Genomic DNA, 23,133 nt, shown 5'->3' on the forward strand with positions numbered 1-23,133 from the left:
GGCTCAAAGCTCTTAGTTCAAGGCTCCACGTGGTATCCCAGAAGCCCAGGCTGAGGTCTCAGGGGAAGGCATTCCTGGGGATGGTCTCTTTTAAGTTCTGGTTGAGATCAGAGAAGCCTAGGGCAGGTGCTTGGAGACCTCCTTTCACAATGAGTCAGCCTAGGGTGGGGTCTACACCAGCAGTATAACTCATTCCAAGCCTTCTCTCCCAGGGCTGGGCTCCAGATCCTGCTACCTGGACTCTGTGCCACTTTATTTTCCCATCTCAAAAGTGGACAAGCAGGCATTCCTGCTAGGGTCCAAGTAAGGAAATGTGAGGTATAGGCAAGGCTGGGCTCAGGAGGAAGGGCTTTGTGCAGATGTCCAGGAGGGTCTGCTCCTACCCAGGGCTGCACAGGAGGGTCAGCTTCAAGCCCCTGACTACAGCCTGCACTCCCCCTCACTCCCTGCACATACAGCTGTATCTTTCTAGTAATCATCATACATACTTCATTATCTGAATGAAGCTCAGGCCCATGCTACACACTGGCTAAGTGACTGCTTCAGTTGACTACAAGAGACAGACCAACTTAGGGGAGATGGTTGCTGGTAGCGTCAGCTTCTAAGGAAGACCACTGTGACTCTCATACCAGGAGTGGACCATGGACTCACTCCTAGGCCGTTTGTCACATTTAGGCCCAGGCACTCAGCTGGGCATAATAGCAAACATTATCCAGCATCAGAATCTGGGGTGTAGCTGGACCTCTATCTCATCTCCATTTTGTACTGGCACCTCTCCGCAGGATGTTTGCACTTCCCAGTGGCACAGTGGCTGGCTTCCAGGAGCTACCATTCTTGAAGACGGGAGTTGGAAGCATCATTTCTCCAGGATTTGGCTTGGGAATGGCATGTCCACATATTCATCAAGCAGCCACAGGGCCCAGTTCGAGGCATGAACACATATCTCACCTTCAGTGGGAGGACTGTCCGCCAGCAGTCCTGAGCACCAGCAGCAGGGCCGCCGGCAGGACCTGAGCACCAGGCCAGCCTATCCCAACCTTGTCTTGGGTATTTGCCATGCACCCATGTGCCAGCAGCTTGCTCCAAATGAGAGAACTAAGGTAGGATCAGCCGCCAATGTAGGTGTGAGTCCATCGAGCTTTGATAAGACAGACACAAGCTGGGTGGGGGACACTGATCATGTTGTGCTAGGATAGGCAAGTCCAGGTTCTGGGTAGCACCTCCTTGTCTGGATTGTACAGAATGAAGTGCACTCAGACAGCCCACCTCCTTCTGATGACAGGCGGCACAACCCATCTCAGAGAACAAGGTTGTTTCTTGATTACAAGCACACGGGGACACCTGGCAACAGTCCACACGGTTCCCCCTTTTTCACAGAGACCTCTTAGCTGTGTGGGTTGAAATTCCTGTGGCCATCCAGGAACTCTGTTCTCATCCCCTCTCTGCCTGGACACCCCCTCAGTCTTTCCTCCTCTAAGATGCTCACAGAAGTGTAGGGGTGAGTGAGGAGACTTCCACCGAGGAGGAAGACCAAGGCCCTGATGATAGAACATCTCACTGTCTCTGGCTCACCAGACGCCTTGTACAGCGGACAACCTGTCCAACTAACATAGCAGCACTTGGTGGAGAACATGTTGCTGTAGCCTTCAGAAGGCTGGGCGCCCCCCAGGTCCTATAGATCACACTTCTAAAAGTCAGACCCGAGGAATGGACTCCATTCCATTTATCTAGTACCAACTGGGGTGGTTTGTGTGTTTAGCTCAGTGTTCCATGCCTGGATCTGTGTAGCCAACCTCGGTGATGTCTCAGGAACACAAGGCCCAGGAGTAAAGCCCTAGTCTTCAACATAACTTACAACTCCCCCTGGCCCTCAGCACTCCAGCTGTGCTGACTTTTCTCTGTTCTGACAAGCCTTGTAACTTGCTGGTGTTTCCACACAAGACTTGGATGCTGCTTCCTCCTGAAAGGACTTCTGCCTCTACTAGCTGCTTAGGAGCTGACCACAGGCTTGTTACTTCCATTTTCTAGTATACAGATCATACCCAGAACTTGGAAACTTGGAAAATGTTTCTGTGGCCCCAGAGCCTTGCATAGACTAGGCACAGACTCAACATTAAATGGCCCTTGGAATCCTGATGGATTGGTTTGCATTTGAAAGATAGGTCCCTAGCGGATGCCAGTTGGTACTGGATATATGGAATGGAATTGGAAGGCAAGGATGTAGAGCTCCTCAGAATAATCACCCCTCGGGTCTGACTTTCAGAGATGTGTCAACCTCTGAAACTGGTTTATTTTCTAGAAACTGGTTAGTTCTGGGAGACGCCATCCTTTCAGGGCCAAAAACCAGCCATCCTTCCAATGAGACATGGCCAAGCAGATAATGCTGGCTGTCATTCCCTCTGCGTGGTTCTACTCATGGGATTTGGTGTTAACAACCTTGAACTCAATGCTGGGACTTCTCTGGATGTCTTTGGGCAGATCCTCTGTGCAGATACTCCCTGTTCCCACAGCAGCTGCTTAGCCACACCCTTGGCTCAGCACCCAGCTGCCAGAGGATTCTCTTTGGGGTCCCAGATTCCTCAAGTCTTTTCAGTGTTTCTGATGCTTTTGTTAATGGGCAAAATGAGGGCCAATAGAGAACAGATGAGAAGAAATATAGTTAAAATAGCTTCCAAATGAAGGATTCAAAGTTACCCATCCTCTCTTGGGTAATTGCCCAGCCAAACAGGATTTCTAGAAACTGGTTAGCTCTGAAGACACCATCATTCTAGATCATAAAATTCCAGTGACCTCAAAGCAGGCTCACGGAGGCCCAAAAGCTGGCCACACGACTGACATCTTCTGATAGAGAACCACAGAAAGAGGAAGAAGGGCCCAAGCAAATCTGGAAGGAGAGAAGTAAAATCAAAGCACAAGTCAAGATAAAGACTGCCACTGTAACCTCCCCTCAGGTGTCTCACCTACATCTCTGTGTCTTTCAAGTGTCTTCTTCCATGTCCCCCAATCTTCTAGTACAAACCCAGGCCATCTTCTTCACGTCTCTGTGTTCCATGTGCCTCCCCTAAGTCCTGTTTCTTGTTCCTTCTAGTTTCTCCTTGTAGATCAGAGCCACCCTTCCACAAGTGGGGAAGGAAACCTGGAACCTCTCCTTTTTAGATTACATTGTTGCACTTTGACCTGGTAGTTTTCTAACCCTGGAAGGATGGCATCTCCCAGAGCTAACCAGTTTCTAGAAAGTAAGTGTGGCTAGGGGCCTATCTTTCAAATGCAAACCCACCCACCCAGATTCCATAGCCTCACCTCCTCACACTACAGGTCACTCTTCTGACCTAATCACTGAGAACCAGGGACTGTTACAGAGCAGCCTTGGGGAACAAAGGGATTGCGAGTCCTTGCCCAATGTTGAAGAACTCTCCACAGACACACAAAGAGAAATTTGTAAAAGGTACATTTACAAGGGGAGTGAGAAGAGGGAGGGGAGAGAAAGAAGATAAATCGGCCCACACTTCCTACCATCTAGACAACCTAAGCTAAGTCGCGAAAGCTTAAGTCAAAGCTGGAAAAGCAAAAGAGCAATAGCCAGTGTGTGTTCAATTTGAAGCCCAGCATGGCTGCTTAACTCTACACCTAGTTCCCAGTATCCCCCACCCCCATTCAGGAAGACAGGTTGATGACACACAGAGTTATAATGAAGCAGGAAGTGGCTAAGTCTGCTGCTTGGAGCCTGCAGCTGGAGTGGAAAGTTCCTGCAATGTGCTCCTGGCCTACAGCAGTAGCTATGGCTACCTCGACCGCCTTCCCAGACAATAAAGAAAGTTTGTGACGGATGAAGTAACAAGAGCTTCCTCATACAAACTTTATAAAACCTACTATTCCTGCAATTTGGGGCTCAGACTTTTGGGGGAGCTCTCCCACTGAGCCTACTGGTGTGACAAATCTCTCTCTCCACCTCTCTGAGTGCCACCTGATTTCTCTGGGAAATTGCTGTTAACAGTGTAACAGGATGGTCCTCAGGAAAAGGGGAAGTTCCAGGTTCCCTGCCCCACCCAGAAGGAGGGTGGGCTGAGGAGAAAAGAGAAGGGGTCTGAAGAAGAAGGAAGCAGGATGGAGAGCCGGAAGGAGATCTGAGGAAGCCACATGGAGCAGAGGGAGACATGTGAAGAAACAGTGCTTGTTTCTTGGCCCTGTGCTGGTTGAAACAGATGTGGGTGAGAGACCCCTGGGGAGGTGACTACAGGCAGTAGTATTTATACTGATTTTGATTGGGCTCCTTTCCTCCCAGACTTGTCTGGCCATTTCTGACCCTTTTCTATGGGTCCCTGCCAGAAGGTGCTTTAGCCTTGTGGCGGGCTTTCAGGCCTTGTTTTGGGCCAATCCCTTTTGGGTACACTTTTACCCAGGAGGGGATGGGTAACCTCAGGGGTTTTAGATATATAATTTAGAAATTATATTCTTTGTCTTCTGTGTTGTATACTCACTATATTAAAGTTCCTTTCTATTAAAGCTCTTATGTCTTGTCTCAATGCGGCAGATGGCAGAACCTATTTAGAGCAAGCAGGTTTGGGGGTTCAGGGGTGTCCTCCTCTCCCTGCCCTGTAACAACAATAGTTCCTAATACCTGAGGTCTTCTTGGCATGTGGGTGAGGGTAGAGTCTGTTCAGGATATCATTCATGTTTTGGAGTTTGTTCCTTGCTGTTCCTCTGATATCTGGACAACTAGGTATATGTCCCAGAACTCTCTGAAATCGTTCAAACTGGCCAGTTCTAAGACTGCTTAGCCTGCACCTTCAATAAAGCCTCGCTTGTTAAGCTAAAAGAAACTTGAGGATTTGGGTTGTCCTTGACCTATCCAGACTGTTAAAACTGGACAGAATTATGAAATGGTCTTGTCTCTTTGTCTCACAGAGTGACCTTGATATTGTTGCTCAGTGACTCTGCATTCAGCAGAAAAACTCCTTGGCCTGGTTGTGAGCTCAGGGCCTATTCCGGCTTTCTTTTCTTTTCTTTTCTTTTTAAGATTTATTTATTTATTCATACAGAACTGGGGTACAGGCCAGAGATGCGGAGGGTGAGAGGATTCACCAGAGACAGAGTGGGGAGCAGAATAGGCAGATCGACAAAGTACACTGCTGAGGAGAGCAGCGGGCGGGTCAGGAGAGGTCTGCCGCATCATGTGGTCACCTCCAGGGCAGGCTGGGATCGAACTTATGTGGAAGTGGCTTAAGTTTCTTAGTGCAGTGCTTTAACCTGCTGCACCAACAGGGTGCTTTCTTTTTTTTAAAGATTTTTTTTTTTAATTTATGCATACAAGAACAGAGGTGCAGGGAAGTAAAATAATTCACCAGAGACAGAGTGGGGAGCAAGACAGGCAGATCTATTGAAATGCACTGCTGAAGGGAGCAGGAAGATGGGGAACAAGAGAGGTCTGCTGTATCATGTGGGTCACCTCCCTGGCTGGGAACTGAACTCATGCTGCAGTGACTGGTGATCACTTGATAGCACTGAGACTTTAACCCCTGTGCCACCAGGGAGGCCCAGGTTCTAGCTTTCTTATAATGCAAAATCACCAGAAAGCCGGCCTTTCCTACAGCCCAGCTTTCCCTCCCTGGACACTAGGACAGTGTCTGGGCTGTGTGGACTCGAGAGCCTGGGCTCTGAAAAGAACAGTGTGGCAGAGGTAGGACACTAGGGAGATGGAGGCTGTGGGCAGGGCAGGGCTGGAGTTAGCAGGAATCTGACTCCACATGGACTTTATTCTCATACTAACAGCATTAGGTGGACTCAAGCCTCTGCCTGTCTGTTTTGAGCTCAACATCCTCTCTTCCCCAGGGACAGGCGATTTCTTCCAGATCCAGTAGGGCCCCTTGAAAGTGTGAGCTCTGCTACTGGACCATCCCCAGCAGAGGGAGCAGGAGAGCCAGGGCTAACAGATGCTGGAGGCCTACATGGCTCCCTTTCTGCACTGTCATTGTTCAGTTTGGGGCCAAGGTGGCCCACCCAACCACCAGCCCTTCTCCTCAGCAGGATACTCTGGGCTTAGCTTTGGTTGCTGCCTTGCTGGCCAGAGGCCAAGGCCAGTGTGGAGTCGGCACAAGAGGTAGGACAGGGCTGAGCCAGCAGCACAGGTATGCCTACTGTCCTTGAGGACCCCGGGACCTGCCCATCAAGGCTATTTCCAGGGCCTAGCTGTTAGGGGTCTGAGCCCAGCGGTTTGAAGGACAGAGAGTCTGCATGCTAAGAGGTGGCATGGGGCCTGTGGCCTTCCTAGACCCAAGAGGCCTCCATCACATATTCCCACCAGTGTCAGGGCTTTGAGTCCAGGACACCATCAGGTCATTGGGACCCATTCTGGCATTTTGAGGGCCAGGGGATGGAGAAGGCCAGGGTCCTCAGATGCAATGCATAAAATATGGGGGTGGGGAGGGTCTGCTGCTCCCAGCCTGCCCTCATCCCACTCATCTCTGCTGTTTTCTCTCTTATATAGGGGAGCAGTGGTGGATGAGAGAGATGTGGACAGGGAGAGAACCGGCCTCCTGTCACAGCTGGATGCCTTGGAAACACCTGGAGTTTTGGGACAGCTCACTCCCCTTGAGGCTACATGGTGCCTCTCTATAACCACCTGGCATCCCTTGGGACCACCAGGAACCTCTCCGGAACCATGGCTACCTTGTCCTAGGGAGAGACGGAGATGCTAAGGTTGACTATGCTGAGTTGGATCTAGAGCCACCATTGCCGGTGCCAAACCCACATGAACTCACTCCAGCATGCACAGAATACCTCTTAGAGGGGGACCAGGGGCGTGGGTGGGTACTGGGATGCAAATGAAACTGAGGTGGAGGGCAAGAGGATCTTAGGCACTGAACTAAATGATTCCATGATGCTTTTCTCTCCACATCAGAGTGGGGGTCACCCCCACCAGCCTACTTGGATTCCCATAAGGAAAAGGGGGTTAAAATAAATGAGGAATGGGGGTCCATTATACAACTATCTGGGTTCCCCAAGAATCTTCCATATGGAGTTTATTAGTAGAATACTGCAGATAACTCTGGGAGAAGGGGGTCCACTCTTGCCCCACCCATGCCCCAGATACTCAGCACTGGACTGGCTACACATCTGATGGCTCCCCCATCAGATCTGGGGAGGTGGTGACATTTCTGGGGCAGCTGAGGGGCAGGGTTGGAGTCCCATGGAGTAAGCCTGTGAGGTAAGCCTGTGAGTATGTGAAGCTCTATCTCCTCCCTGACCAGCCTCATTGTTGCCAGTGAAACCTGTTAAGACCCTCAAGCTCACCCAATGCTCACAGTCCCTCCAGAGCAGAGCCAAAGGTGACCCCCTGGGGAGCCCAAGACTGACAGCACCCCTCCTGGCTAGCCCTGCTCCTCACCGTTTCCTGGTGAGAGCTCAGCCTGGCCACCCAGCCTGCAACACCCCCCTCCCAGCATCCTCTGCAGGGTTCCCAGGGACCTCCCATCCTGCCTGCTAAGGCCCCTCCCCTCCCCCTTCCTGCTTCTTTCCCCTCCAAACCTGGCTCTACAGTGGCTGCACAGTACCTCCCAGGAGTAATGGCTCCATGTGGAGGGTGTTTTTTCAGTGAGGACCCCAGGTAGGGACTGATCAGGTGGAGATCAGGCAGAAACCAGCCCATAAGGACCTGAGGTAGGGATCCCAAGTAAAAGGACAGGGCCCTGCAGAGGCCGGCTCTGAGGACACAGCCACGGGGGCACAGCCTTGCTTTCTAGACTAAGGCAGAGTACTGCCATGCCTTGCAGAACAGTGCCAGCTGCCCAGCTGATCTGTGGATGCTGAGAAAGCTGGGTCATAGAGAAGTGCTTCTTCTGTGACTCGGTTTCCTCATCCCTCTCAGTAGGTTGTGGTGAGAAGTACTGGAGAATAGTATAACCATAGGCGTGGTCCAGGCTATATGCCAGAGATACTTAGTTCAGTGAGAGGAGGTTAGAGGGAGCTTGAGTGTGGGACAGGACCAGCATGGAGGGGCTGGCTGGGCCTCAGGCCCCGTCATTCCCTGCTACATCCTCCCTGACGCTGCCCCCTTTGGCAATAGCAAGACAGGGGCACTGTGGGCAGAGGGCTGGGCCTCCCCTCCTGGGACATGGTTCCAAGCTTTCTGCTGGCCTGGGGTGGGACTGCACCAGCCCTCTATTGCTGACAGTGTGATTAGAGCAGAACACACCCCTGTATCATCCTTGCCCCTAGCCTCCCACCCAGGCCCATGTGGGTGACGGCCCCTGGTGATGCACTCCTGCAGCTGCCAGCATTTATTCAGGCGCACAAGCACTCTGCCTTCAAGAGGGATGCACGTCTCCCTCACTGTCCCCTTGTGAATGGGTGGGCCTCCAGTGGCGTCTCAAGCATGGTTATTTAGGAACGATCTGTCCTCCTTTGGGTCACCTACAGGGGCAGCCAGGAGAGCAGAGGGCAGATGACAGCGGCGGCAGGGAATTTCAGCCCCTTCAGTTCACATGGTGTAGACAGCATAGACGGTGAGCAGCAGACAGGAGGTCTATGGGACAGTTCTGACCCTGGACCTGGCCTCCGATCCTCTGTCTGCCTCTGAGAGCCAGGACTCCCAAAGCCCTGCTGAGACAGGGTTATCTTAGTCTCCTTAAACTTGCTCTGCCATACAGGTAGAAGCACACTTTCCTGATGTGGTCCTGGAGGGAAGCTGCCCTCTCCGGGCCTCAGTTTCTTCTTCTCTGGAGTGGAGAGACTCTCCAAAGCCAAGTTCCTGGTGATTGTAGGCCTCTCGGTGATCCAGCACCCTCCTCACTAGGAGGTGACCTTTGACAATTCTCCCAGGTGCACAGTGACTCCATTTAGTGGCCACAGGGCTGGGAGACACAGTCAAGACAGCTTACAGGGTTCCTGGGCCCTGGAGTTAAGGGCCCCCAGAGTTGGCTTGGGCCAGATCCCCGGGGGAAGCAATGCCCAGGGCCTCCAACCACTGCTGCTGCAGATCTGCAGATGAAGCTCTCAGGTACCAGGACTGCTGGGACTGCTGCAGCCTCCACACATGTCCTGCATCCAGCCTCTCCTTGGGGTCTGGCAGGCTCACCTTGCAGCCTGAGAGCGGGATGGTGCAGGGCGGCTGGTTGTCCTGCACAAAGGAGAGGGGGATCAGTGCTCTGGGCCCTGATGTCCTCGCATTGCTGAAAACTCCCCTACGGGTGGGCAACAGAGGGCTGATTCTGGGCAACCAGGGAAATAGAGGCTCAGGGTCACTGGAGGAACCTTTCAACCAGGATGGGTCCCAGCGTAAGGCCCATGCCCCTCTGGTACTACAGGTCGTAGGCTCTGAGCTTTAGGAATGGGGGGACCCCCCTATAAGTGCCTAGAAAATGGGGTTCACACCTGGTTTCCTTCCTGCAGGCACAGCACAAGTTCCAGGCGCTCCACTGTGGGAATGGTGGCCCACACCTCACTCCAGGTCACTCCGTCATCTGACACTTGCAGGGGGCCACAGAGCAGGTTGGGTTGGGAGTCTTCAGTGGCTGGCCTCTGCAGACACAAAGGATAGATCAGCGGCAGTCTCATGGGGGAGCCCAGTGGGCCATTCAGGGGACCTAGCGAGAGGGAGAGATCAACTGGACAAAGACCTAGCCAGTCTGATCCTCAGGGTCACTGCAGGACCACTTGTTATCAGCTGTGTGTGTGTGTAATTGTGATGTTGTGTGTGTGTGAGGGTATACATGTGACACCTGGATCTTAGCCTCTGGAAGAGAATAAACTCCTGCTGTTTACATGGCCTAGTCTGTAGTATTTGTTATAAAGCCCAGGCTGACTAATCAGTAATACTAGCCTGCAAAACTGTGGTAGAAAACAAATATTGGATTTGGTCATACAAATGACAAAATATATACACCTCCATATTTGTCTTTGACAATAGTTGAAGTTGACTAATAACTTCCAAAATGCTTAGAATGTTCTAGGTGTCTCTTGTTATGTTGCTGAGGTGAACTTTAGAAGTTCCTGAGTATAGGGGCTGGTTGTCGTGTGAACCAACCATGTGAACAGAGATTTGAAACTTCTAATCCTACTCCCCTGATCTGGGGAGGGGAGAGGGGCTGGCATTGGAATCACTAGCTAAGACCAAGTGTCTTAGTGCATAGTGTTTAGTAGGCTACCTAATGAAGTTTCTACGAAAATCCAAATAAAAGGATTTCAAAGAGCTTGGAGAACACGTGGAGATTTGGGGAGAGAGAACATGGAGACTCCTGCTTTTCCTCCATACCTGTCTTATGTCTCTGTTCTCTCTGATATTCCTGAGCGATACCCCTGGTAATAAACCAATATTCTAGTGGCCAACTGTCTTTTGAATTCTGTGAGCCACACTAATAGATTAATTGAATCTAAGGAGGGGTTATTGTGACCTCCAATCTGTAGCCAGTTGGTCAGAAACACAGGCCAACAGCTTGGGCTTGCAATGGGAGTTCACAGTGGGAGAGGGGTGCAGTTTGGGAGACTGAGCCCTTTACCTGTGGCTCACAGATAATGCCAGAACTGGGTTGAATGCTCAGTCACCTGCTGGTATCTGAGCACTACTGGGCTTTTTGTTGTGATAAAATCTCAACACACGCCTACATTGAAATTATGTCCAGGAATCAATTCACCATCTAGTTTCTGAGTGCAAATGGTTCCCAAGCCTTTGGCTGTGACCAACTAAACACATGTGCCATTTGGTATTCAGCTGCCAGCTGCCACCAGGGCCATACCCCACCCCCTACCCCACCCCCAATTTCCCCTTAGTCATCCTGGTCTCAGGGAAGCTGATGACTCTGGAAACAGTCTGCTCGGGCTGACTCAGGGACTTCAGTGATGCTCATAGGACTCAGCCACCCACCTCAGTCCTCTGCTTTGGGTCTGTGGACTCTTCAGGGCTGGGACTTGCAGAAGCCGCTGACTGGATGAGAAAGCACTCTCGGCAGACTCGGCTCTGCCTGCCGAGCTCAGCCTTGAACTCAGAGCATTTCCCACAAATGACCTGTAAGGCAGGAGGCACCTGTGACCCACAGAAGACTGGTCAAGAAGGACTAGAAATGCTGCAGGGGATAGAGTCAGACACACTATGCGGGAAAGCGGTGCTGCTCTGTGCTCAGAAGGCAGAGAGCCCAGTGCTGGCCCCATGAAGTCTGGCACTTGCTTCCTTGCCTGAAGGATCCAGGATCCAGGGGTCTACATGATGAGAAAACACTCAACATCACTAGTTATCAGGGACATGCAAAGGCTGAAGGCACCTCACACCCATTCTGGTGGCCTGCTCCAAAATAGGAAGTGTTGGTGAGGATGTGGAGATAGTGAAACCCGCGAGGTGTTGGTATGAATGCAAAATGCTACAGTTGCTGTGGAAAACAGATGGCACTTCCTCAAAAACCTGAAAGTAGAATTAGCCTGTTATTCAGTAATTTCTATGATTTCTATTTACCCAATTTCACAGGAAAATTGAATTAGCTCATGATTCAGCAAATTCAGCAATTCTGGGTATATACCCAGGAGAATTCAAAGCAGAGGTTGAAAAGTATACTTGCACAACCATGTTCTTAACAACATTATTATAAATAGCTTAAAGTGGGAGCAACCAACAGAATATTATTCAGATGACAGAGTGGGGTGAGCGGATGGATAGGTGGGTGGGATGAATGGAGGGGTGGCTAGAAGGAAGGATAGATGGGGAATGGATGGATGGATGAATAAAGAGATGGAGATGGGTGAATGAGTGGGGAGATGGGTGGATGGATGGACGGAGGATGGATGGACAGACTGACATCTTTGGAGGCCTCGGTTTTATGGCTTGTTTTTGTTTGTGGGGTTTTTTTTTGGAGGGGGTCAGTTTTCTCCTTTTCTTTTATTATTTCCTGGGTGAGGAGGTAGGAAAGTTAGGAAACTGAGGCAATGAAGATCAAACTAGCACAGCAGCCTGCTGTGGAGAGTCACCCACCAAAGTGCCAATCTCCATGGCTAGTGGTGAACACAGGTTGGCTGAGAGGACTCTGACTTTAGGGAAGACTAACAAAGACTAGTGCTTCTGATCTCAAATAATCATATAACTAATGTCTGGAGTCAAGCAAGGCAGAGGCACACATCTTGGGCAGTTCTTAAAATTTCTACACAAGTCTAGTCAGGATTGAGTTATATCTCTCAATCCTGGGGAGTGCAAACTGTACCTCAAATTCAAATTTTTGAGGGTATGAGACTAACTTACCCATCTGTCTACAATCTAATTCTCCATCTACCCTCACCCCCCACTCATCCACTTACCCACCTATCCAGCCTCTACACACCCATCCATTCACTCTATCTGTCCATCATCCATTCATTCTACCAACCAGCCAGCCATTCATTTTAGTGCTCATCCATTAATTCCACCCTGGTCACAAGTTTTATGCAAAGATGTGACAAGAACATCGATCCCAGCATGGGATGCCAGTGGCCTTGCAAAAGTAGCTCTGGGCAGCTCTATGCTAATACTCATTTGCTAACATAGATTTAGTTTAAACAATTTATTCCAAGAATACTTGAGCAGTTATATTAGATATTAGAATACTTGAGCAGAATACATTAGCAGTCCTTTCCTCAGAGACACCTCTTCCAATATTACACTAAAACAAAACAAAACAAAACAAAAACACCCTGAAAAGAAGGACTTTGGGGATTGAGTGAAGAGGAACGGAGAGGGCTTGTTGCCTTAACCTGCAACACCACTGGAGGGCTTAGACCTAGGTGGCAAGGAGGTTCATCCAGAGCTGCACATTGCTCTGTCCCCTTCACCTCCAGCATGAGGTCGCTCTCATTCCTGTTCTCAAGTTACCCAGTCACTATGGGCACTGTAGCCCCAAAAGTCTTCCTTGGACACCAGAGCTGAGAGGAGAAATAAGATTAGTTTGCACTTCAGTTGGGCTAGTTCAGTCCGCTCTGGGTGCCTCTTTGTCATTCCAGAGACACTATCGATGCACGCTCCGCAGGGCCAGTGTGTATTTCAAAGTTGCCCAGTATAGCCCTCCCTCCCCAACTCACCACCCCACACAGCTTGCAGCGGTGCCTCCTCTTGGTGATGGAGTTGAACGTCTCCCCACAGCTCCTGCAGACTTGCTTCTCCTTGTCACGTCTAATCTTAGAGGACCCTTTCCTGGGCTCAAGCTGTGGGAGGAAAGGGCTGTAGTCATCTCTGAGCATGCATGGAGGAGGAGGTGTGGGGCATGGGCACCAACACACAGAGAAAAAAGTGCCATGGAAAGATGCAAATGAGCTGGGCATGGCCTCCACCCCACCCACACTCTAGCCCCTGGAGAGTTTTGGTGGGTACAGAACTCTATTCTGGAATGAATAAGTTCTATTCTGAGGCCAGTGTATTCACCTGGTGTGACATTCCCCCTTGTGGGGGGAATGTGAGTCCAGAGCCCAGCTCTGGGTAGGCCTGTGAAAAATAATGTGATTTTTGCAGAATGCGGAGACTTGGATTCTGCAAGTCCCCCTTGCAAAACTTCCTGGTCTGGGTTTAGTGTCTCTTAAGAAAGGCTTGCAGGAACTGTGTGTCTGAAGACACCGGGGCTGCAGAAATCAGACCATCATACCCAAATGGGTTTTCTCTTCTGCAATTGTGCTAAGAAAAACTTACATCCGGTATTGTAGCTGAAGTCACTCTTTCTGGTGCCAGAATTAACACTCACTATGGGGTGCCTTCCTCAAATGTGCATGAGCATAGCTAGGGCTCATGGGTAAAGGGACAGGGAAGCTGGGGGGCACCAGGTGTCCCCAAGGAATGGGGGTAGACAGAAGCTACCTGAACTTGGATTGTAACCCTGAGCACCCCAAGGAAGACTGAGCCCTAGGACAAAAGAAGGAGTTCCGGGCAACCTGAGTGTCTACCCAGTGAAAAAGGACATCACCAACCTGCAGGTCTGCTGACCACAGCCCGACCTGGAGGTACCTCCAGACTTGGCTGAGACTTGAGACTTGAGGATTCTCAGTTACCTCCTTACCTGTTAAAGGATGCCCACCCTCATGGCAGGCACACACCCCAGTTTCTCTCTCATCCCACCCATGATGGTTTGGGGTCAAGGGATGGGACTTAGCCCAGCCCAGAGGCAGGGCCTCATCCTGGCAGGGTGGACTGTGGACACAGCTGCCTGGGCTCCAGTCAGGTGCCCACGGTGTCCTGAGGCAGAGGGAGGGGAGCAGATGCCAGTGAGGGTCTCTGGTACAGCCACCTCCCTGGGTCCTGGTGAGACTCTCCCAGTCTGAAAGATGGTCAAATGCCTCCTCTAAGAAACTTTCTTTGAAACACCCCTGCAGGTCCACCTGACAGGATGTGGTCCCTGCCTGGTCCTTGTCCTGGTGCGGCCTTGTCCCTTTGATAACAGAGCTTCCAAGAACACCAGCTGAATTTAGTTTTATCCAGACATACTCACTTGAAATGGAAGCACAGCACCATCCCAAAAGCATAGCTGTGTGACCTTCCCCAACCAAGCGGATGACCTCAAGCCACAGGACCTGAGATCCCACAGTCAAGACCCAGATTAACCACAGTGAGGATGGAACCATGGACTGTCACCCTCAGGTCACCTGTCTGACCTCAAGTCATCTATCTGACCTCAGATCACTCTGTCTGACTTTATCCTCACCCCTGCCCCTGAGAATAGCTAGTGGTCACTCACCCCTGCAGCACCTGCTCCACCATCGATCACCACTGCGTACTCCTCTGAGCTGGCACTCACTACCTGCAAGGACAGAGACAGCTGGCATGAATGGAAAGTGTGTAGCCACAGGCTGACGCCAATGCAGCAGTGATCAGTGAGACCCCCATTCCTTCCATCTGACCACACAGAGGAAGAAAGTCCTTCTAGGCTTAGTGTTTGCTGTGCCCTGGGGGCTCTGACCCTCCCTCCATAGCTCTGGAGTTGTCTAGAGAGCCATCATCTCTCAGAGCAGTGGGCAGGGCCTCACTGGCCACATCACACACTGTGGTTAGCCCCCCCTCAGGCTCCATGGAGACCTATGTTTCCACAGAAATTTAATGGCAGGTGTGGACACATCCAGCCAAGGCAGGAGGCAGCACTTTGGAAAGTAAAAAAAGGTGAGCAGCTGCGAGTATGTTTGATGTGAAAGTAAAGCAAAGCAGTGGCCTGGGCTGCACCTTTCAGGAGGCCAAGGGGAAACAAACAAGCTAGGGGTCTGAGACACAGGCTGCTGGGCTGGGTTGGGCTTCAAGAACAGCCCTGGGGGAAGGCAAGGCTTTCTCTGAAGTCCTGACTAGTGGTACCAGAGAGGATGTGGTTGTGTTTTACAGCAGCCCCTGAGGGGTGGATGGCTGCTGTTGACATCCTGGGTGAGAACCCTGTCTTCTAGCTTTCCCCAAGCATGGGGAGTCCCAGAGTTGGTTAATAAAGATGTTAGCTGTATCACCAGACAGGGAACCCTCCCATGAGCCCCGGGTATCAGCACTCACAGGAGTGTCTGGGGTGAGAGTAGGGTCCTCCTCCTGGCCCAGGGAGCAGCCAAAGGCCTTGAAAGTCTGGCTGTTCTGCTTATGCTTCTCAATGGTGGCTTCAATAACCTGAAAGGAACCCCAAAAGAACACGTCTCAGAGGTCAGAGGTCCAGGAAATCAGGCTGCTAATCCAGCAGGACAGGTGCGTGGCCTCTATATCTTCCCTTAACCAATGGCCTCACACAGGTTGTCTGTACCAACAAGGTCTCCAGTCCCAGCACCACTGTCCTGCTCCACACCCCCGTCTGCTTCAGTGCCACAGGACACTTTCTGTGAAGAAGCTGTATCGGGTTCAAGGTCACATTTCCATTTCCTGTATTACCAACTCTATTGAATTTCCATTGTCTTCTTTTCTCACCCAGATTCTAAGAATTCTGGAAGCCACATGTACTTAATGGCTAGTTTTGGCTTTTGCTATACTTTGTGAAGCTCCACTATCCCGGGGCCTGAGGTTCCTCTCTATCTTGGCCCTTCTGACCTTTGCCCTGCAGCTTATAGCCTCTGTCCCCTCATCTCCATCATGGCCCATCCTGAGCCAAGTCCACTGTGGCTGTTCAGGACCCTGTCCATCTCTCTGCCTGGCCATCTGGAAGCATAGGCTCCATCCTGGAAATCAGTTTGCTCATCCAGCATGACCTGCCTCTCCTGTCACCATGGAGAAAGGATGACGTCCATGGAAATCTTCCCCTGAGCAGCTTCCTGCCTGCCACCCTCCAGGCCATGTCTCTTTGTAATTTTACTGGGGCCCCCAAAAAGTGACTGGGCTGAAAGGCTCATGACATCTGAAGGTGCTATAATACAGTCACCCAATCTCTTCAAAGCAGGCAGATAATGTGGGCACTGTGCAGGGGCATGGGCTACCCATTGCTATGCCAACTCAAAATGGCCAGAATGCTGAGAATTTGGTCACTTAGTTACTTAAACACTTTAGGAGCGTCACCTGAATCCAGTCTTTCTTCTCCTCTTCCGTCCTACAAAAACAAAAGCACTATTTCATTAAACAGGTCTTGGATACCAATAAACCAGACTCCTCTCTGTCCTGCAGCACATGCCTGAGCTGCTCACAGCTTCAAAATGCAGCTCAAGGTTTAGGAGATTGGCCCCAAGGAATATGGAATGCTGTGGCCAGTGTGGCCAGGTGTGGTCAGGTGTGACCAGGTATGGTGAGGTGTGGCCAGATGTGGTGTGCACAGTCCTCTGTAGTGAGTGTAAATTAACACCTTCCTGGACCACAATGAACTATCACAAAGATCTCAGATCATTAGCAAATGTGAGACCAGCTGTCCCAATCCGAACACTGTCTGACACAGTAGTGTGACTATAGCCACCAACACGTATAGTGGATGAGCTGGCTTTGGCCAGCATTCAATTTCAGGAACTCATCTTCAGATATAATGAAAAACACAAAACCCTGTGGGGACACCACTTCGCATCACCTGCAGTAGTAACTTGGAGGAAACCTGGAGGACCGTGGAGGAAATAGTCAGTGATCACAATGGAGAATTAGGTTGCTTAGGAAATGAGGTTGGGCTATGGGGAGATCTGATAACATGAGTGAAAAAGCAAGACACTAAAGGATTTATGTAGTTGGCAGTCATCTGTGACTTTAAAAAATAGATGCATATGTCTGAGCACAGAAATTCTGGAAGGAGAACTAAGAGGTGGTTAAGAAGATCTACTGTGGGTGGGGAGCAGGAGACAGAAGCCTAATTTTCACTGACTTTCCCTTATACTTATAAGCCACAAATAAGTATATAAAGTGAATAAAAAAACACATAACCAGGTTGCCCAGGTTACAGAAAGTCCTCTGCTACTGTGGGTCAGAGACAGGCACACAGCAGCAGGGGACAGCAGGGGACAGGGACAGCACGGGTACCGAGTCTGTAGCTCCAGGGACCTCTTCTTTCCCGTTATGACAAATGTGTGGGCTGCGTTGCGCTTGACCATGTCCTGCACCTAAAGCACATTGACCAAGAACAAACCAAACAGCCAGTCACTTAGCACGTCCTGAAATTGTGGGTTCTGAGGAGGGACAGAGGTGACTTTGTGACTCTACGTGAGCTGGTCCACAATAGGGCAGACCACAGTGCCACTGGGCAGGGCCAGCACCCCACATCCCTGTGGTTGAGACTGGGAAGCTGCTAACCCCTGCACAGCTAAATCTTGTCCACCAAGGTCCCCCCCACATGCACACACATGCCCCACACAGAGGGATAGAAATTCTTGGAGAAGAATTGGAGGGTCTCTACTGCATGAGGCACTTCTGACCCCCAAAGGGCAAAAACCTGGGAGCCCTCCCCTCTAGCCATTACATTAGGATCCAGAGGCCCCACCCCTAAGGTCCTAGGATGGAAGCTCCCTTCCCCCATTGCCAGAGGCGGGGCTCTATGACTGGGTCACACACCACTCCCCAGGATTCACGCGGTGGGGCCATTTCTTTATGAACCCCACCCACCATGTCACTGGAGGGGTCACAAGCTCACAGCAGGTAGGGGGGTCCCAAGCCAGTGCTGTGAAGGTGTTCTGGAGACAGGGGCCTAGATCCTGCCCAGAACTCTGGTAGGACTTTCTAGATGCTCCAAGGTCAAGGTCAGATTTCTTACACTAGAAAAAATGATTTTTTTCTAACTATGAGAAAAGGTCATCTTTTTCCAGTTCACCCACCTGGAGCCCCGCAATGTCCATCTTCTCTCGGACACTGAACTTCTGACCCATAAGCCGCAGTTTGGGTACACAGTAAAGAATCATGCTATTGAACTGCAATAGAAGGGCACTGGATGAGGGCAAAAGCACAGAGAAGACACCCAGGGAGGGGGGTGCTCCAGGGAAGAGTTTACCAGGAAGTAGGAGAGGTTAGAAGGGACTTAGCCTTGCAGCTGGGTGGGACAAGGCAGGAGAGTGGTTGTGTGGTGGGGGGGAGGGGTTGTGGCTCTGAGGCTGCAGGTGGGGAGGGGGCGGGGGGGGCAGTGCTCACCAGAAAGAGGTGACGGTCCTGGGCAGTGCCGTTCTTGGCCGACAGCTTCAGGATGTGGCCCTCCTTGATCAGCTCATTGGCAGGATTGACAATGTCCTCCTCTCCTCCCAGTCGCTCATACACCTCCAAGAGCTTGTGCATTTTCTCCTGTGAGAGACACAGAACTCAGGCAGCTGCAAGGCCACAAGGACCGTGGGCCTGCAGGGCTGCTGGGGACCCAGAGAGGAGCCATGCCCACAGCAACAGGCAGCCATGATGGAGAAACGAGCCCGCTGACAGTGAGAGAGCAGAAGGGAACACATGGGGACAGACACGTTGGGTATTGAAGGGTAAATAGAAGTTCACTATGCAGAGAATAATAAATGATAAAATAACACAGCTGCTCCGTGCCAGGCAGCATTCCACACACAAGGGGGGTCTGAACCCATCTACTTTCAGCACGCACTCTATGGGGTGGGCACCATTACTCTCTTCAATTTATAGACAAGGAAATGGAGGCACAAAAAAGACAAGTGAGTCACTGGACATGTTTCAGCCAGAGAACTGGAACGGCCCTCTGAGTTTCTACACTGCATGCTGGCCCCTTCTACGGGAAGGCAGTAAAACTCTTAGGTTGGGATCTCTTGTCTGCCATCTGCAGCTTTTGCCCTGCTCATTTCTCCCCTCTGCCTGGTTTCCTGCTCGACCTGAAAGCTATGTAACTCAGGACCATCCTGAAACCAGACAATCCGAAGGCCATCTCCCCCTGGCCTCCTGGCTGGCTGGGTGGTCATGTGGCCCACCACTGCCCTGGGTATGCTGGGAGAGGGTCCAGCTGCGAGCCGACACACTGCTCGCTCTGTGCTGTCTCTGACACCAGCAGAGGCCTGGTCATGGGTGAGTACAGAAAAGGCAGATTCGGCCTCCACCAGTGATCGAGGGGGGAGCCTGGACCCACCAGGCCACAGCCACCGCTGTCCTCAGATTTGAGAGAGCTCAGCCTGCACATCCGGGAAGAAGGCCAGTTTGGCTGACCCTACAGTTGGTGACGCAAATGCAGGTGGATGTAGGGAAAAGAGGAGTCAGATGGAGATCACGGAGCAGGCAGGGCAGAGCTGAAGAATCATAGGTATGGGGGTGGGTGTGTACTGGGGTAGGTGTATACCTGGCTTGGAGGGTGAACCGAGTATGCCTGGACCACAGCTAGCTGGGAGGGCTCTGAACAGGAAGTGACAACCTAGATCTAGACCTGATCTAGAGAACGGTGGCCAGAGCTAGGAGAATGAGGTTGGGGGGCAGGGAAGGCTGGGTGGAATTCTAGGCTGAGGGGGCTGTGGACCGGTGACCCCAGATTGTGGCTCTGCTGCCTGTTCTCCATGGTTTTATGTAGTGGCTCCTGGTGGGGATGGTTAAGCTCCCTGTCTGTGGTATATCGTCATAGCAGAAAGAGTTTAAGAAAGAATGAGTGAATGAGCGAGTGATGGTAATTTGAGAGCTAACACCACACTGGGTCCTGTTCTGAGAGTAATTCTGATGAACCATTTAATCTTCACTGCGGCCCAGTGAAACAGGTTCTGTCAGTGATCTGTTACAGGTGGGGAAACTGAGGCAAACAGTGCTAAGTAACTTACTAACAATCACCTGTTAGTAAGTGGCAGGTCTGTCTAGCTCTCAATGAAGCCCCTGTCTGCCCTGGGGGAAGGTGGTCCCCCGCTCCCTCCCCCCAGCAGGTCCCTCAGGAGGACCCTGGAGGAGCCCTCCTCACCATTTTGCGAATGGCGGTGTTGGAGTGGTTGGCAGCTGTGGAGATGAGCTCCAGGGACCCTGCAGGAGGAGATGCAGAGTCAGGCTGCAGGCGCCTGGAGGGTCCACACAGGGCCTGGCCCCAGGGGCCCTGATGGTTCAGCCCTGCTCCTGCCCTTATCTGCACTGCTCTCAGACTTGGCATGGTGTGTGTGTAGGGTGGGGAGGGACCCTGCAGACATAACCTTTTTGCTGGGGTTGGGGTCTGCTGGGGCCAGTACCTCAACACCCTGAGCAGGACCTTGCCCTGTAACAGCTACCAGCTGCTGGTCTGGGAACAGGAGTATCCCCTGAGGCACCTAAACTTTCCAGGATCCCCTTCCCCAAGCCAGTATCTCCCCCCCCCCCCCAACACACACACTCACAGCAGTAGGGACAGGCGTCTCCAACCTTAGAGACTCTTGGTTACTCCTGAGCTGTGTCCGGGGACCTCCAGCGCTCTCTCCTTCCTCTGTCTACCTCTCTGTCTCTGCTTCTATTTCCCCATCTTCATCTCTTTTTATATGCTTGTATATAAATGTCCCGCTCTTTTTCTCTCTACCCCCGTGTGCCTCTGTCTGTCTTTCCCAGTCTTCTCCTCTCCCTCTTCCCGTGGGGTTTAGCAGGAAGTCTGCTCACATTCCCCAGGAACCCAGCTCCACTCACTCTCTGCGTCCTTCCGGTCCCGGGCGTTGGCCGGAAGCCTCTTCAGGTAGTCCTTGAGCAGCAGCTCGTAGCGAGGGACCCTCTGCACAGGCTCTAACATGTGGTGCTGCAGCGTCAGATTCCCGCACACCTCCAGCTTCTGTGGGGGGACAGATAGAGCTGGGCGCCATGGACAAGCCTGGACTCTAAGACCACCTCTGTTCTGGGGCACAGACCAACAGCGGGGGCATTCACAGACGCGCTCAGACCGCAGGCCCCACGCCTGCTCTGCCCACCACAGTCCGGCAGCTGCCCCTTGCTGACTGCAGTTCACTTTTTACAACAGGAGAAATCGAGGCTGGGAGGGGCTGAAAATTGGTGACCCACAATGGATCTGGTGCAGACTACTCTATCTCTGCCCTCACTGGAGACAATTCAGGCCTGGACAAGGACTGTGGCTTCCTTCCTGAGAGAAGTCCCCTCTCCCGCTGGAACTTGAGCGTCAGCTGAGCTTCGTGAGCTGACTGAGAGGCTGGAACTCAGCCTTGGGCCTCTCTGAGTGCCTGGGGTGGGAACTCAGCAGAGACCTTACCCTGCCCAGCACTCCTCTCAGACTCCCCATCTTCTTCTGAAACACTCCCTCTGGCCCTTCAGCGCCTCATCCAGACCCCTTTCTGACAGCCATGCTCCAGGCCACAGAGTTGGCCTCTACGCTAGTTTTCCCTGTCTTCATGGTCTCCTTCTTGAAGGTCCCTGCCTGCCTGCTACAGAACCCTTTGCCCCTGCACCTGCCTGGGAAGTCATTGCAGTCACCTTGTTGTCTCACTGGCACCTGTTTCTTCACCCACCTGCCCCCTTGCTGAGCCCAGAGCCCAGAACAGGAGGCTTCATCTCAGAGGAGTCTAAGTGCCTTGTACACAACATGGCTGGAAGCCCGAATCTGCAACCATTGTAAAGTCATCTAATTTCCGGTGAGAATCATCAAGGGATAAGGAGAAGCAGGATATTTACAAGAAACTATAATATTTTATAGAGTGGGAAGGTAAAATAACTTAGCCACAGGGAAGCTGGACAAATGTCCCACATCAAGTGAGCCTCTCTAGAAATAGGACAAAGGACAGTTGTATACCCCAGGCAAGACATGGTGAACACACAGCCTCACTCTTGTGACATTCCTGCATAGATTCACAACCTGGTCCCAGCCGTGGGGAAACTGAGGATAAACCAAGTGGAAAGATAATGGACTAGAAACTGGCTGCCTAGTTAGAAGGCACAGGGCACAGGGGTGCAAAGGAGATGGACTTGACAATGGACACAACACATATCTTGGGTTGCTCTGGACCAGGAAATAAAATAGTACTGGGACAACTGGTGGACTTTTTCACCCGAGGGCTGTGGATTGACAACGCCATTGCTTCAGCGTCACATGTTCTGAAGCCTCTGATGGCTTGCTGTAATGACGCAGAGAACATCCTGGTTCCCTCTAAGCATATAGGGTTACGACATGTGCAACTTAGTCTCAAAAGTTTCAAAAACAACAACTGTGTGTGTTTGGAGAAAATGATTAAATAAACAAGAAAAAATGTTAACAGTTCCCTGCTTTTGCAACTTTCTTATAAACACTGGAAACCACTCCAAATACACTTCAAAAAAATTTTAAGTATGCTTTGGATTAAATCAAGGCAACCTCCAAAGACAAGGGGAACCCTGAGTTGTCACGCAATCTCCAGGTTGTTTATGCCGGGGTTTCTCAGCTCTGTGGACATTGGGTACTGCCAATAACACAGACGAGGGAGGGGTGCCTGAATGTAGGCCATGTCCACACTGTTGGCACAGAGGGCTCAGTGCCCGCCAAGCCCATTAGGGGAACAGTGAAGAATGTGTGTGCCTGTGTGTAGATTCGTATGCATTGTGTGTACACATGTGTGGTGTTTTCTGTATACACGTGTGTGGAGGTGGGCAGTGATACCATAACCTATCTGGAAACTACTCTGGGATAACATCTAAAATTTTTAAAGTAAAGTCATAACATTAGAAGAAGCATAAATTTTATAAATCGGGGCTGGAGTTATGAATACATTTATATGCATTAATTTAAAGATTTTTACAGCTTTACTTTATTAAAAAATCATTGAATGTGATACCTTGGAATTAATCTAACTAAGGAGGTAAAGGACCTATACAATCAGAACAAGCTCTGATTAAAGGACTTTGTGATAGAAGGATATGGGAGCACATCCTATGCTCACAGA

General features: G+C 51.1%; 1 protein-coding gene across 2 annotated transcripts in view; it reads right to left on the bottom strand.

Annotated features, from left to right (window-relative positions):
• Positions 1 to 8,280: 8,280 nt before the first annotated feature.
• FGD3 (FYVE, RhoGEF and PH domain containing 3) overlaps positions 8,281 to 23,133 on the bottom strand; it is a 48,192-nt gene continuing 33,339 nt past the window's right edge. For both annotated transcript variants that reach the window (XM_012725985.1, XM_012725986.1), the window contains exons 7-18: positions 20,903 to 21,041; positions 20,220 to 20,278; positions 18,476 to 18,622; positions 18,166 to 18,258; positions 17,378 to 17,457; positions 16,442 to 16,472; positions 15,461 to 15,568; positions 14,670 to 14,732; positions 13,030 to 13,152; positions 10,859 to 10,999; positions 9,370 to 9,516; positions 8,281 to 9,115 (exon numbers count right to left, since the gene is read on the bottom strand). In XM_012725985.1, the coding sequence (XP_012581439.1) occupies positions 8,897 to 9,115; positions 9,370 to 9,516; positions 10,859 to 10,999; positions 13,030 to 13,152; positions 14,670 to 14,732; positions 15,461 to 15,568; positions 16,442 to 16,472; positions 17,378 to 17,457; positions 18,166 to 18,258; positions 18,476 to 18,622; positions 20,220 to 20,278; positions 20,903 to 21,041 (1,350 nt within the window). In that variant the 3' untranslated portion in view covers positions 8,281 to 8,896. The remainder of the gene's footprint in view (positions 9,116 to 9,369; positions 9,517 to 10,858; positions 11,000 to 13,029; positions 13,153 to 14,669; positions 14,733 to 15,460; positions 15,569 to 16,441; positions 16,473 to 17,377; positions 17,458 to 18,165; positions 18,259 to 18,475; positions 18,623 to 20,219; positions 20,279 to 20,902; positions 21,042 to 23,133) is intronic.

This window comes from Condylura cristata, unplaced genomic scaffold, assembly GCF_000260355.1.
Source record: "Condylura cristata isolate star-nosed mole 26May11 unplaced genomic scaffold, ConCri1.0 scaffold00017, whole genome shotgun sequence".
Lineage (NCBI taxonomy): Eukaryota > Metazoa > Chordata > Mammalia > Eulipotyphla > Talpidae > Condylura > Condylura cristata.